This window comes from Lipophrys pholis, assembly GCF_963383615.2.
Source record: "Lipophrys pholis genome assembly, chromosome: 4".
Taxonomy (NCBI): domain Eukaryota; kingdom Metazoa; phylum Chordata; class Actinopteri; order Blenniiformes; family Blenniidae; genus Lipophrys; species Lipophrys pholis.
The window spans coordinates 16,241,502-16,253,883 of NC_137637.1; the positions used below are offsets into that span (position 1 = coordinate 16,241,502).

Consider the following 12,382-nt stretch of genomic DNA (forward strand, 5'->3'; position numbering starts at 1 on the left):
CTGCCTGGCTTTGCCCATATATGGTAAACTCAGTTAGCACGCCGCGGCTGTCAGCCAGTAGCGGGCCGCGGCGGTCCTTTGGGCTAAATTTCACCTAAATAAGGTCTGTCAGGCTACAGCATCTGACGCCCCCACTAATCACATTAGCCAGTGTTTTGTTGTTGTTCTGCACCACACCCAGCTCCATAAACGTCCAACCTTCTTGTTTAAAGTATCATATTTAATCACTTTATTTGCCACAAAATTAATAAGCAATATAACAGGTGTGAGGTTTCTTAAATTGCTACTTTTAATTGAGACAGCAACGATGTTCAAGTCCGAAAACACAATACACAAATGTTTTGATTATGACATTCTCTTTGGTGAGTCGCAGATTAAACATTGTTTAATAACTTCATAGACCATGTAAACTACACCCTGACGCATTCATTCTGGATTCTGCGAAAACCTTGAATGGTGTCCTGACAGGCAAATCCCAGGGCAATAACACCAACGCGGATAACATTTCTCAGGTGAGGCTCTAGGATTATTATTGTGACAGTATAATAACCAAATGTACTGGCCCATATTAGGTAAAGTAGGACTTTTAAATCTGATGATCTTCTGTTTCATGGTGGTTTTAAAATCCTCTGTCATCCTGCATGTCACCAGAGAGCATCACCAGCCTGGAATAGGACCGGGAATCCCCTGGCCTATTTGAGTTGGACGCAATTCAAATAGCGGACCTTTGCAGGAGAAAATACAGTGTTATAATCATGCACAACAATACAAAGCTACAGGCAGCTCCAATAACAGCTTGTCCACCACCTGCAATTAAAGACTCGGCACTGCTAAAGTTCCTCAGTAGATATTTGAAGGGACAGAATAGGATATTATGGAGAAGCTGTGAATTCAGGGCTGGATGGTGGAAGGTGCATGGACAATCGTCCACAAAACCGTAACCCTGGACAACTCGTTCATGTGGTTCCAGACGTCTCGTCCACGACAAATTTTTTCAGCTTTATTGATTTGAAGGATTTCAATATATATTTGACACATTTGGAGGGATCATTCAGTATATATGACACAAAAAACCCCCACATAAAATATATATTTCATGATGAAGCCGTCTTTACGATTAGGGTTAGGGTTAGGTCAGAGGTGTGACCAGGCCAGTGTAGGTGTGATAAGTTAAATTTGAACAAATCTCACCAGAAACAAAGCCATATGATACTATCCTAAATATATATGGACATATACTATATATATGAAAAATATATAAAATAGCAATTAGAAATAATATGTAAAAGTACATGTACAGGATTTATTTTCTCAAAAACATTTCTGAAATCTCATCCATGGACGAGTTGTCCACTGAGGGTACTGTCCATGGGCAAGTTGTCCAGGGTTGCAGTTTTGTGGATGAGTTGTCCTACAATCATGGTGGAGTATTCATATATTTCAAAGCACACTTTGAAGCCTGGTCAGCATCCAATATTTTACGCTTTTATTTCAGCATAACACCACATCAAAGCAGCGCTGTATCTCTACACTGTTATAACACCGTTGTAGCACAATTAATATATAAGGAAGTCCATATAACTGTTTATGCAATGTGGCAATTTTGTCTGCTAAATTAACATAATCTGACATGTCTTTGCAAATGATTTGGACAATCATAAACATGTGGCCTCAAAAAAAACATGTTGGTGTTCTTGTCACTTAATTCATTCATGATTCTGCTAGTAATATGAAAGGAGAGTGTTTACAAGTCTTCTTTCCATTTGCTTTTGTCCGCAAAATTACATAATTATTATACAAAACAAAATAAAATGGGTACTGCAGGTTTCCTCCCACAGTCCCAAAACATCCCTGTGAGGTTAATTGGTGACCCTAAACTTCCCCATAGGTGTGAATGTGTGTGTTTGTCTCTTTGTGTTTGCCCTGTGATGAACTGGTGATCTGTCCAGGGTGTCCCCTGCCCTCACCCATTAGCTGGATCGGCTCCAGTCCTCCACACCCATGAACAGGATAAAGTGATATAGAAGACAGGTGAATGTTCACTTTTTATGTTTTACATTAAAGGCAAATTTCTGTTGTGAAGCATTTAAATGACTTACTTCAAGACACAAAAATTAAACACGTTGTTTTTATTTTTCAGACAACTATTAATGTTTTCCTCATGAACCAACCATAATGTCCTTCTGGGCTGTTTTGTAAGATATGCTTTGCAAAAATGTCCCACTTTCTGTCAGGAGTGGTGACTTGGCCACGCACAGTGTAAGGCCATTTATGTACCTGTGGGGGCGCTGCTGGCTTGTTGTCAGCGCTGCAGCGACTCAGAAGAAGAAGGAGCGTTTCAGTCACTGCATGGTGGTAAAGATGGCTGCCGCTCTGAGAGGAAGCTTAGTAACATTGGTCAAGGTGAGTCCAGAAAAGACATTTTTAAACTTGTAGTGTTAACACATTGACAGAGAATAGGTTTCCGTGTTTTGCCAGCTATCTTGGCCAATGTTCATAGTTATTGTTATTGACAACTGCCTAATAAACAGCCCGATATTCTAAAGCTAACATGAGTGGGGGCTCACCACAATCATTCTTCAGGTCGTTGGTGTTTATGCCAAGAGATCAATGAGTTTGTCCTGGAAGTTGATTAAAGGTCGTTATCCGTAGTTCTTCATCTTATCCGTCTAACAAACCAACCCCACCGTCTAAAACTGAAATCTGAAAGCGTTAACCCTTAATTCTTTCTGTGGGCAATGTCTTAAGAGCCTCCATGCCCTCTGCGAGCAGTCACTCACTTCTTATTGATAGACAGGCTTTAAATTAGCCAACAAATGTCTTTTCAAGTTGAATCGCCACTCCTCTCCAGCTGTGTCGCTTATTTCATCGTTAGTACCGTAGCTATCGGGAGTCAGTTTACGTCGATTTGACTTGGATAATGATGAGAGTATTTTCCTGTCACTAAACATAGAAAGGTCAGGACCTCTCAAGACCAAAACAGTAGAGCCCAGGGTTGTGTGTGGGGTGGGGGGGACAACAGAGTGGCCATTAAAGGCTAATCTTCAACAACCTATAGAAACATACCTTAAGAAATGGTGAAATTAGATTTATCTAATTCGTACGCCTCAGGATTATTTCCATCATTTAATTTGTTCCCAAGGGGCAATTCAAGGCACATTGAGTAGTATCAAGACTTGTAACATGGACATACAAGAGCGATAAAAGAAACCTCATAAACACAAGTTATATAAACAGAATATGAACAATGAAAAGCAAAGTCGTTCTTGTAAGAGGTAGTTGTATCTCTGTATATGCACGCTTGCAGGGAGATCAAGGGGAAATCATGTCTGTCCTCTCTGACAACCACATATCTAGTTCACCAGGTGATCTTATTTATTGAGGAGTTTTACAGCCCTAGAGACAAACATCAGCCTCTCTTCTGTCTCCCACAAAATGGACAGTGGCGTCTGCAGCAGGGGGGAAAGCCCCTCAAACACAGGAAACGGGATTTGTGATGATGATCCTAAAATATACAAATGGTTCTGTCTGCACTGAAACTGTACTGTTTCCATAAGAAAGGGACTTGATAGCTGACAGCTGTGCCTCTCATTGTGCTTGTGGTATTTTGAGAATCTGTGAGGAATCTCCAGCAGTGTGAGAGCGAGCTGTTTCGCTGGCCTTACATGACACGATACTGGTAAAGATATGACGGCTCTCGATCAACAAGCACTGTGAACCATAGGAGAAGGATTTTTTGTTATTTTTCTTTGTTAACATTTCTATCAAATCTTATTTATTTGTGTACAATATCCTTTTTTTTTTTTTTTTAAATTGAAACAATATCACTGTTGTTGAGATTGGATCAGTGATTTTTCTTATTCATTATCATCTTGTAACTCATGCAAGTAAAAAACCATTCATCTGTCATCATTTTTGTCCCATGCCATAGGTATGTAATATAACAAACGTACTACAGAGATATTTTTGTTGAATTTTTCTGTCTCTGTCTTTACCTAACGGAAATAAATGATTGAATGAATTTGACAAATTTGTTAATTAAGTTAGTAAAGGAAATGCAGTAAACTGTTGACATTGGCCTCATTTACTATTTCAAGTAAAATAATCTGATATATTCACACTAGACAGAAGTCAAGGAAAGTGTGGGTATTAGAAGGAAAACAGTAAAGGAGGACGCATATGAGCTAGATTTTTATATATGCGAACCTCTCTTATTGAGATGTGATGACTGTTGGGACGACATTGAGCTCATTGTCATGTGTTGTGGACTTTCCTATCAACAATAAATCAGATTGAGATGATTTAATTTTTGAGACACAGTGCATTATCCTGGTGGAAGTAGCCGTCACAAGACAGGCTGAGCTGTATGAGGTAAACAAGCAAAATGTAATTTATATAGTGCAAACAATATGTAACCTTTACACAGAAGAACAACAACTATAGCGTAGTCAATGTTGGAAAGGAAAACAAAATTCCTTCTAGCCTGAAAGAAACCTGCGGAACCAGGTGCAGTGATGATATTTGAGTATTGGAATCACAATATGTTTGATGTGGATGATGTTGATGTATTTTAAACTTCCTTTCAGTTGTGACTGGGGCCCAAAGTGTAGCAAGAACATATCCCCCACATCAATACTCCGCCAGCAGCACCCAGAACCATTGATAAATGATCGAGTTACTTTTGCCCTTTAATAATCTCAAACCAGTTTTGCCATTCACCTCTGTCTTCTGGCATCAACAAGGCATTTTCACCCAGAGAAGTATGAACTCGCTGGACATTTGTTCTTTTTTGAACCCTTCTGTGTAAAGTAGATCGGCTGTTTGTAAAGTACTCCAGTCAGCCCTTCTTACGCCAACAGCCATGTCGCATTTAATGCATTTTTTAATTCCCTTTCTTCTTATGTTTGGTTTTAATTTTCAGGAGGTCCTCTTAGCCATGACCACTTGCCTAAATACAGTGACCCTGCAGTGGAGTAGCTGTTTGCATTATTAGGCAGTTGAATAGAGTTTCATTTTTATTAAAGGATTTGAAAACGAGGACAAAAAAATGGTGTTTCCCCTAAAATATTGCTCGTGTTTTAAACGCTTCCTGCATTGGCCCATTTATTCTTTTAATGATCATTTGAGTTTATTTGATGTGGCTATTTGAAAAGTATGACATTCTGTGTTGCATGAACCAGGCACTAACACATCAGGTGTTTTCTCTCTGTGTGTGAAACAAGTAGCCATTTGTCAGTGATGATTGTTACTTTGCTCCAATCCTCTAGGGCCTGGGCGGCCCCCGGTGGCAGCAGCTGGCTTCTCGACCGCTGAGCGTGTCTGCTGCTCTCTGTGGTCCAGAATCACCTCCACCTCGGGCTGATGCAGTCTTCAAGGTCACAATGGTACCAGGGGATGGAGTTGGACCTGAACTCATGACTGCCGTCAAGGACGTCTTTAAGGTACATTTTGTTAGTTCTTCTACAAAATACTTGGTAAACAATACATCCAGGTCAGTATTTATGCTATAAAGTGTCAAAACCTGAGCTGTTCAGGCTCATGATGGCTTAATCAAGTTGCAGTACATATTTATGACATCGGGGGGGAAAAAGTTAATTAAAAAGTGACATCGCGAAACCTAGATATTACATCCTGGACATCTTGCATTAAAATGTGAGAGTTTTTTTAGTTTAGTTTAGTTTTTTTACATTTATATATATTTGGTGTATATTTTTCCAAAAATTACAAAAAACAATCCTGTCATAGTTAATACTCTTTATTTATCTATTTTGTATGTAAAATGGTGTTTAATCACAATCCTTTGTATTGTGTATGTACTACCTCATTTCCTGTGTCTATATTATGTTATACTGTGTATACTATCCCATATTGTTTACATAATATCTGATATTGTTTATCTTTAGTTGAACGTATATAGTATTAATTGCTGCAACACCCAGATTTTCCCTTGCTGTGGGACTAATGAAGGAATACCTTAATCTAATGTAAATCTGAGTTGTTTGTGCTATGACCTAAAGGCCGGTGATGTCCCAGTGGAATTTGAGGAGTTCCATCTGAGTGAAGTGCAGAACATGGCCAGTGAGGAAAAGCTGGAGCAGGTGTTAAGCTCTATGAAGACCAACAGAGTGGCCATTAAAGGTTCATCCTCACTCGTTCACATATATTTCATTTTTATCTAATAGTGACTCATAATATGACTTAAAAGTGTGTAATGATGCACCATGGCTTGACTAAAGTGAAACATTTGACATCTTTGTGTTATGAAGTTACCGTAACATTGTCCTTTGCACATATTTGTTAATGCAGGGAAGATTCACACACCTATGGAGTTCAAAGGCGAGCTGGCTTCCTACGAGATGAGACTGAGGTAAACATCGTAAAGAGACACAGTTGTGTGTTTCTTGGTGCCCAGCTTGTGTTTACAAAGAGCTCTTTCCTCCGTGTTCGTTCCTCAGGCGTAAACTGGACCTGTTTGCGAACGTGGTTCATGTGAACAGCCTGCCAGGCTACAACACTCGCCACAACAACCTGGACCTCGTCATCATTCGTGAACAGACTGAGGGGGAATACAGCTCCCTGGAGCACGAGGTTAATCTTGCACGTGTGTTTATTGAGCTGCTTGTCTGTGGTGGGAAAGAACTACACATTTAATATTTGAGTTCATGAGTAAATGTGTCCAGTTCCTGGAGACTGATTCAGTATGAAAGGCAGCGAAACCGTTTACACAAATATGTCAATTGTGTGAAAGAGGAACTCTATATTTATCATCAGTCGTGAGAAAAGACTGTTGAATTGTATGAAGAGAATATCTATTATACTTGAGCTCTGTCGATGAGAACAAGCGACTCCATTAACTTGTATGTTGCTTCCTCTGTGTGTTTAGAGCGTGACGGGTGTCATCGAATGCTTAAAGATCATCACCAGAGAGAAGTCCCGGAGAATCGCAAAGTTTGCCTTTGATTACGCCACCAAGAAAGGCCGAAATAAGGTCACCGCTGTCCACAAAGCCAACATCATGTAAGTATTCAAAATACATATTACCAACAAAACCTCCTCGCCTCTTCTGGCATGTATTTTGAACTGGTATTTTCCCGGTAATTCTTTACAGTTGTGGTCATTTGAGTCATATGTTATGTGTCAGTCACTAAGCCCAATGCTTTATTGCAGGAAACTGGCTGACGGCCTGTTCCTGCAGTGCTGTGCGGAGGTGGCGCAGCTGTATCCCAAAATCAAATATGAGAACATAATCATTGATAACTGTTGCATGCAGGTACAAACAGCCCGACACTTCTACTCAATGACATCGTTTTAATATACGACAAATATGATGAAATGCATTTTATTTCCTACTTTAGTAGCTGTGCTTGATTTAAGTATTGAGCCTCAATATTTGATTTAAAAGTAATGACTATGTATGACAATCATCACTGACTTTTTTTTTTTTTTTTTTTTTAATACTCATCTTTTTTTGTATCATTTGATGCAGCTGGTTCAAAACCCATACCAGTTTGACGTGCTGGTGATGCCCAACCTGTACGGGAACATTATTGATAACCTGGCAGCGGGACTGGTGGGAGGGGCCGGAGTTGTCCCTGGAGAAAGCTACAGTGCAGAGTATGCCGTTTTTGAGACTGTGAGTTTCCACTAATCTCTTACACAGATTAATATGTGTTGTATCTGTTGTATTTAATTTAATTTTTTGCATTTTTAAGTTTTTAAGATTCTTTGTTGGTTGGTTTTGTCTTGTTCATATTTCTATTTTCTTTTTCTATGTGAAGGGTGCACGCCACCCCTTCGCACAAGCTGTTGGGAGGAACATTGCCAATCCCACAGCAATGCTGCTCAGTGCTGCTAACATGCTCAGACACCTCAAGTGAGTCAGGTCCTGCAGATTTGTTGTGACAAGCACACCACACCACACAAATTACCTTCCAGATCTGTTTGTCCTGGTCCACCTTAAGCATTGAAAAAAAAAAAAAAGCCGGAAGTGGTTGACTGAGTGTGGACATGTGCACCAGACGGCTCTGCCCATCACTCACGGCCCCCGCCTTTCGTTTCAGCCTGGAATATCACTCCCATATGGTGTCAGACGCTGTCAAAAGGGTCATCAAGCAGGGCAAGGTTAGTAAGCATGTTTGTGTCGCTTATTCTTGAAAACCGTTCATTGCATAATAATGCATGCAGGTATTAACTCTGGAGACATGGCTGACGCATTAACAATTAAAAACCGAAGAGACGGTTTTTCCCTCGTTTAATACTGGCGGTAACCAATAACAGCTGGCGGTTCTGCAACGTTTTTAATTCTTTTTTTTCCTGTCATTTTTGGTTCCTTAATGATTTGCTTTTGTGGGTCATTAACTGCAACCTCTTATAGGCAAAGTGTCGAAAGCTGCAGCACCTCAGCAAGTGAAAATCAAAGAAAATACAAATGTATTTGCAACCCTGCACACACACCACCGCTTAGCTGTCATTTAGATCAGTGATATTGCGACTGTGGTGCTGACACATGAGGTGAACCATCAGCAATTCTTGACCCACAAATAAATCCGATCTGACAACCTGCATCCTGCACCGTGGCGTGTTCGAGAGCCTTTGATTTCTTGAAACAGCAGAGTTAAACTAGTGTCACATCTCCTTTCGTGTTTTTTTTTTCCGCCATTTCTTCCTACTTTCTTGCACAAATGTAATTAAAACATGAAATTAACAACACGACATTTAATCACCTCTAAAGTGCCTTTGACTAACTGCCCCCTCTGCGTCTGCTCCCTGCTGACACTAACGTATAGTGACATGTGCTAACACAAAATCTATCACCTTTAGTTCCATGTGGAGGCCAATAACCACCGCTTTACGGGATCGTTCTATACTTACATTATCTTTATCTAGGAATGCAAGAATTACCTGCACTTTATGTGGATGCCTCTCCTCTCTCCCCTTTTTTTCCCGCCTTAATACCTCCCCGTCACTCTACATGTGTGTGTTTTCGTTTCATGTGTACACGTGTGTGTTTGTGCACATCGCAGGTGCGGACGCGAGACCTTGGCGGTTACTGTACCACGGGCGACTTTGTGCATGCTGTTGTGGAAAACCTGCGTCACCGACCTGTTTACTAAGATGTTTGGTCACACTCCTCCTCCCCCCCCTCCCGTTGGTGTATTTTAAACTTGGACATTGTTCATAACATGAACTGGATGCATGTTTAGAGTCAGCCTCCCTCCCAGTGCAGACGGCTGGACCAAGCAGATTAAACACACTTCAGATGCATTGTAATGTTTGATAGATCCACTGGATTCAGCAACTACTTGAGTTGTTGAATTCAACTACCTTTAATTTCATTATACAGCTGCTTCTCCTCCCTACACAGACCCCCATTGTTTTTTCCTAGCTTTACCCATCCCCTTTGTTTTCCTGCCATTGTGTAATGCAGTTGTTGAGTTACCTTATTTATCTGTATTTGCTCAATTACATTTCTCTCGAAACGGCCTCCATGCCGTCACATATTATAAACAATCCTCACAGCTTATATTATCCCATTTCTGTTGTTTTACAGTTCACCACTGTTGATGTTTGGTCGTGTTAACAGCTAACCAATCCAAAGACTGAATGAATATGACTGTACCTCAAGATGCAGTAACACTGTCACACATGAATTTAATAATCTTACATTTCTGTTTCGCCAGTGTGCTTTAATTTACTGAATAAAACTGTATGGCAGTGCTTCAAACTCAACCACAGAATCGAAGTAGTGCTGTGAGTTGCTCTATCATGTCGCAATACAAAATCCATCATTTACTTGCATTGACTGTGAATGTAAAGGATCAGTGTGTAGGATTTATGGGAATCTGGGTAAACATACTGGTCTCTTCATCTTCTACTAACAAGCATCTGGGAGAACCTGCCAATGCTACAACAAAGGTGGGAAACTGGTAATAGGCTCAGTGGATGCAGTTTCACTCTGTATGATCGTGTGTTTGTTTTAGAAAAAACATTTTTACTTTGATTATGCATAAATGGTATAATTATGTACTTCTGCCTCTAATGCATACGGAATCTGACACACTGATCCTTTAAAAAAAAACAAAAAACTGTTCATTTATTATTTTAGCCCTGTTTTTTTTTTTGTGTCATTCACAATGAATTCACTGGAATTCAATGGTAACTTCTTAAAAAAAAAAGATTCAATTAAATATTCCAGAAACTGCATTTGTATTTGTTCTGACCTTCGGCACAATCACATTCATCACATTCATCACGATATTGAGTATCGGCACTGTGCAGTTTCGAGCTCTTGGTTTTATCCCTTGCACATGCTATACAGCTTTCTTTCTTACATGGTTAACATGCCTGTTTGAATGCAGATTAACCGTTTTTAATGGGTACGCTTTAATTTCCCGTCTCAAGTAACACTTAATGTGGGTTGAAACAAGGTGTCTTCACTGACCACACTGTTGGATCTGTCAGTGCAGTTTTCAAAGGCTCTCTCACACGCCGGCCACGATGCTGGATATGAACATGTGTTGCTGCAGCTGTGCATATAGTAACACGCTGTCCTTATGTTTGCAACAGGTGCGCACTGGAGACTTGGGGGGCTATGCCACAAGTGACGAGTTCACCCGGGCTGTCATTGCTAACCTGGCAGTCTGAGTATTGTGTTTGCCAATCTGTCAGCTGCTGAGACGTGCACACACCTTTTTTTTTTCTTTTTTTTTTTTGTTGCTCTTATTTACCTCTGGTCATGCAGACCGTACACACGACTCATTGTATTCCAACAAAAAGCTCGCCACGCACATTTTCCCTCCTTAATGATGAATGAATGCAGATGAACTATAGAAATTAAACTCTTAACGGATCTCATAAGACCAAACACGGTTGAGTATTTCAAAGTTTCAACCCATGTACATTCTGTTCACAAGCCTGTATTTTCTCTAATGTTTTTTTTTTTTTTTAATGTGAGGAGATTAACCAGAGGAAACAAAAAAACATGATGTATTTATTCAATATTATTTATTACATTCTAGCTTTCTGCTTCTTTATGATCAGACACGAGTAATAAACGCAAAGTGACTGTGTGTGCAGAATTATTATTGCTTGAATGTTACAAGAGAACAAATAAGAGTTTTAAGTGTTATTAAGTGTTATCCCAAGTGCTGGTGGCTCATTAAAGCAGCATCGGTACTCGGCATGTGGAGCTCAGATCCTAAAGGAATTCATTTCTGTGTCAAATACCGTACAATGATGTTTGAATACACCCTGAAAAGGTTCACAATTTAGCTTTTTTTTTCAAATTATTTTCAAAAAAGCCTAATATAAGCAACCTGTCCCTCACAGGGGTGCTGTGGGGGACAGGGACCAATGGTTAGATCTTAAAGTCTCATCCCGTTCTCACTCTTTGATATAATGATGACAATGTGGAATCTCACCCCAACAGTTCTGGACGAAGCCAGCAAAGCATGGAAAAATGATTGTAGTACTATATTAGCCATTAAAAATGAATGGCTCGTTATGTCAGAGTGTAAATAACAAGGAAAGGGGGTTCCAGACTAAAAAAAAAAAAAGCCTGCAATGGACCGGTGACCTGACCAGTGTATCCTACAATCAAACATTCTGCTGGGATTGGCTCCAGCATCCCATGATCCTGATAAAGCAGTAAAGATGATTGATAGATGAACCATGGGAGCTGGAGCCAATTACAGCTAATAAGTGAAAGGTTACACCCTGGACAGGTCACAGTCCATCACTGGAAAAACACAGACAGACAACCACACACACATTCACACCTATGGGCAATTTCGGGTCAACGGTTAACCTTGTATGCATGTTGTTTGGGAGGAAACCGATCGGGGAAAACTTATACATACACGTTAACGGCATAACAAAGCTCAGACTCCACGACGCAGCCTTCTGTCAACTAGTAGAAAACACCAATATGAAAGAAAGTGTACTGCAAAGTCAATGTGATATGAGGAGAAAATACTAAAATATTAAGAATGAAAACAATGCACACTCCCAACAAATTACAAAATATATAAATAACCATCATAGTATTTAGGTAGGGTATGTGTTTTTGACTTGGGAAGAATTTGGAAATACTTTTTTCCAACTTCAGAACAATTTAGATGAGGGGTGACCAACCAAAACAAAATCAGCCTGAAGCAGGATTGAATTCATCCTGCAGGATGAGACAGAATCTTACTACAGTTCCTGGTTTGTCCCCTTGTCTTGACACAGTTTCCTTAATAGAGTTTTTAATGCAACACTGGCGTCTAAAACCGAACGGCAGATCACAACAAGGCTCGTAACTGAGAGATCAGTGATGCTGCACTGAGAACTACCTCACCGCTACCCAAATCAAGGCCAGGTCATGATATCAGCTTTGTGGGAA

The 12,382-nt window shown here is 40.1% G+C and overlaps 1 protein-coding gene across 2 annotated transcripts; it reads left to right on the top strand.

The window, feature by feature from the left end:
- The first annotated feature begins 2,293 nt into the window (after window positions 1-2,293).
- On the top strand, window positions 2,294-11,192 carry idh3b (isocitrate dehydrogenase (NAD(+)) 3 non-catalytic subunit beta). 2 transcript variants are annotated; one of them, XM_080461495.1, is made up of 11 exons: window positions 2,294-2,403; window positions 5,268-5,441; window positions 6,018-6,138; window positions 6,307-6,367; window positions 6,456-6,588; window positions 6,884-7,017; window positions 7,168-7,270; window positions 7,487-7,633; window positions 7,779-7,873; window positions 8,061-8,121; window positions 10,567-11,192. In XM_080461495.1, the coding sequence occupies exons 1-11, from the start codon at window positions 2,350-2,352 to the stop codon at window positions 10,642-10,644; spliced, it is 1,161 nt and encodes a 386-aa protein (XP_080317621.1). In that variant the 5' UTR covers window positions 2,294-2,349; the 3' UTR covers window positions 10,645-11,192. The 2 variants fall into 2 exon arrangements, with proteins under 2 accessions (XP_080317621.1, XP_080317620.1); XM_080461494.1 differs by having other exon boundaries at window positions 2,325-2,403; window positions 9,024-11,070.
- Window positions 11,193-12,382: the final 1,190 nt, after the last annotated feature.

Bases quoted from the DNA above. Each gene is read 5' to 3' on its own strand.
- idh3b (XM_080461494.1), top strand. From the start codon at position 2,350: ATGGTGGTAAAGATGGCTGCCGCTCTGAGAGGAAGCTTAGTAACATTG. The intron at 5,442-6,017 runs GTACATTTTGTT...TATGACCTAAAG, and splicing joins CCGTCAAGGACGTCTTTAAG to GCCGGTGATGTCCCAGTGGA. The intron at 7,018-7,167 runs GTAAGTATTCAA...GCTTTATTGCAG, and splicing joins GTCCACAAAGCCAACATCAT to GAAACTGGCTGACGGCCTGT.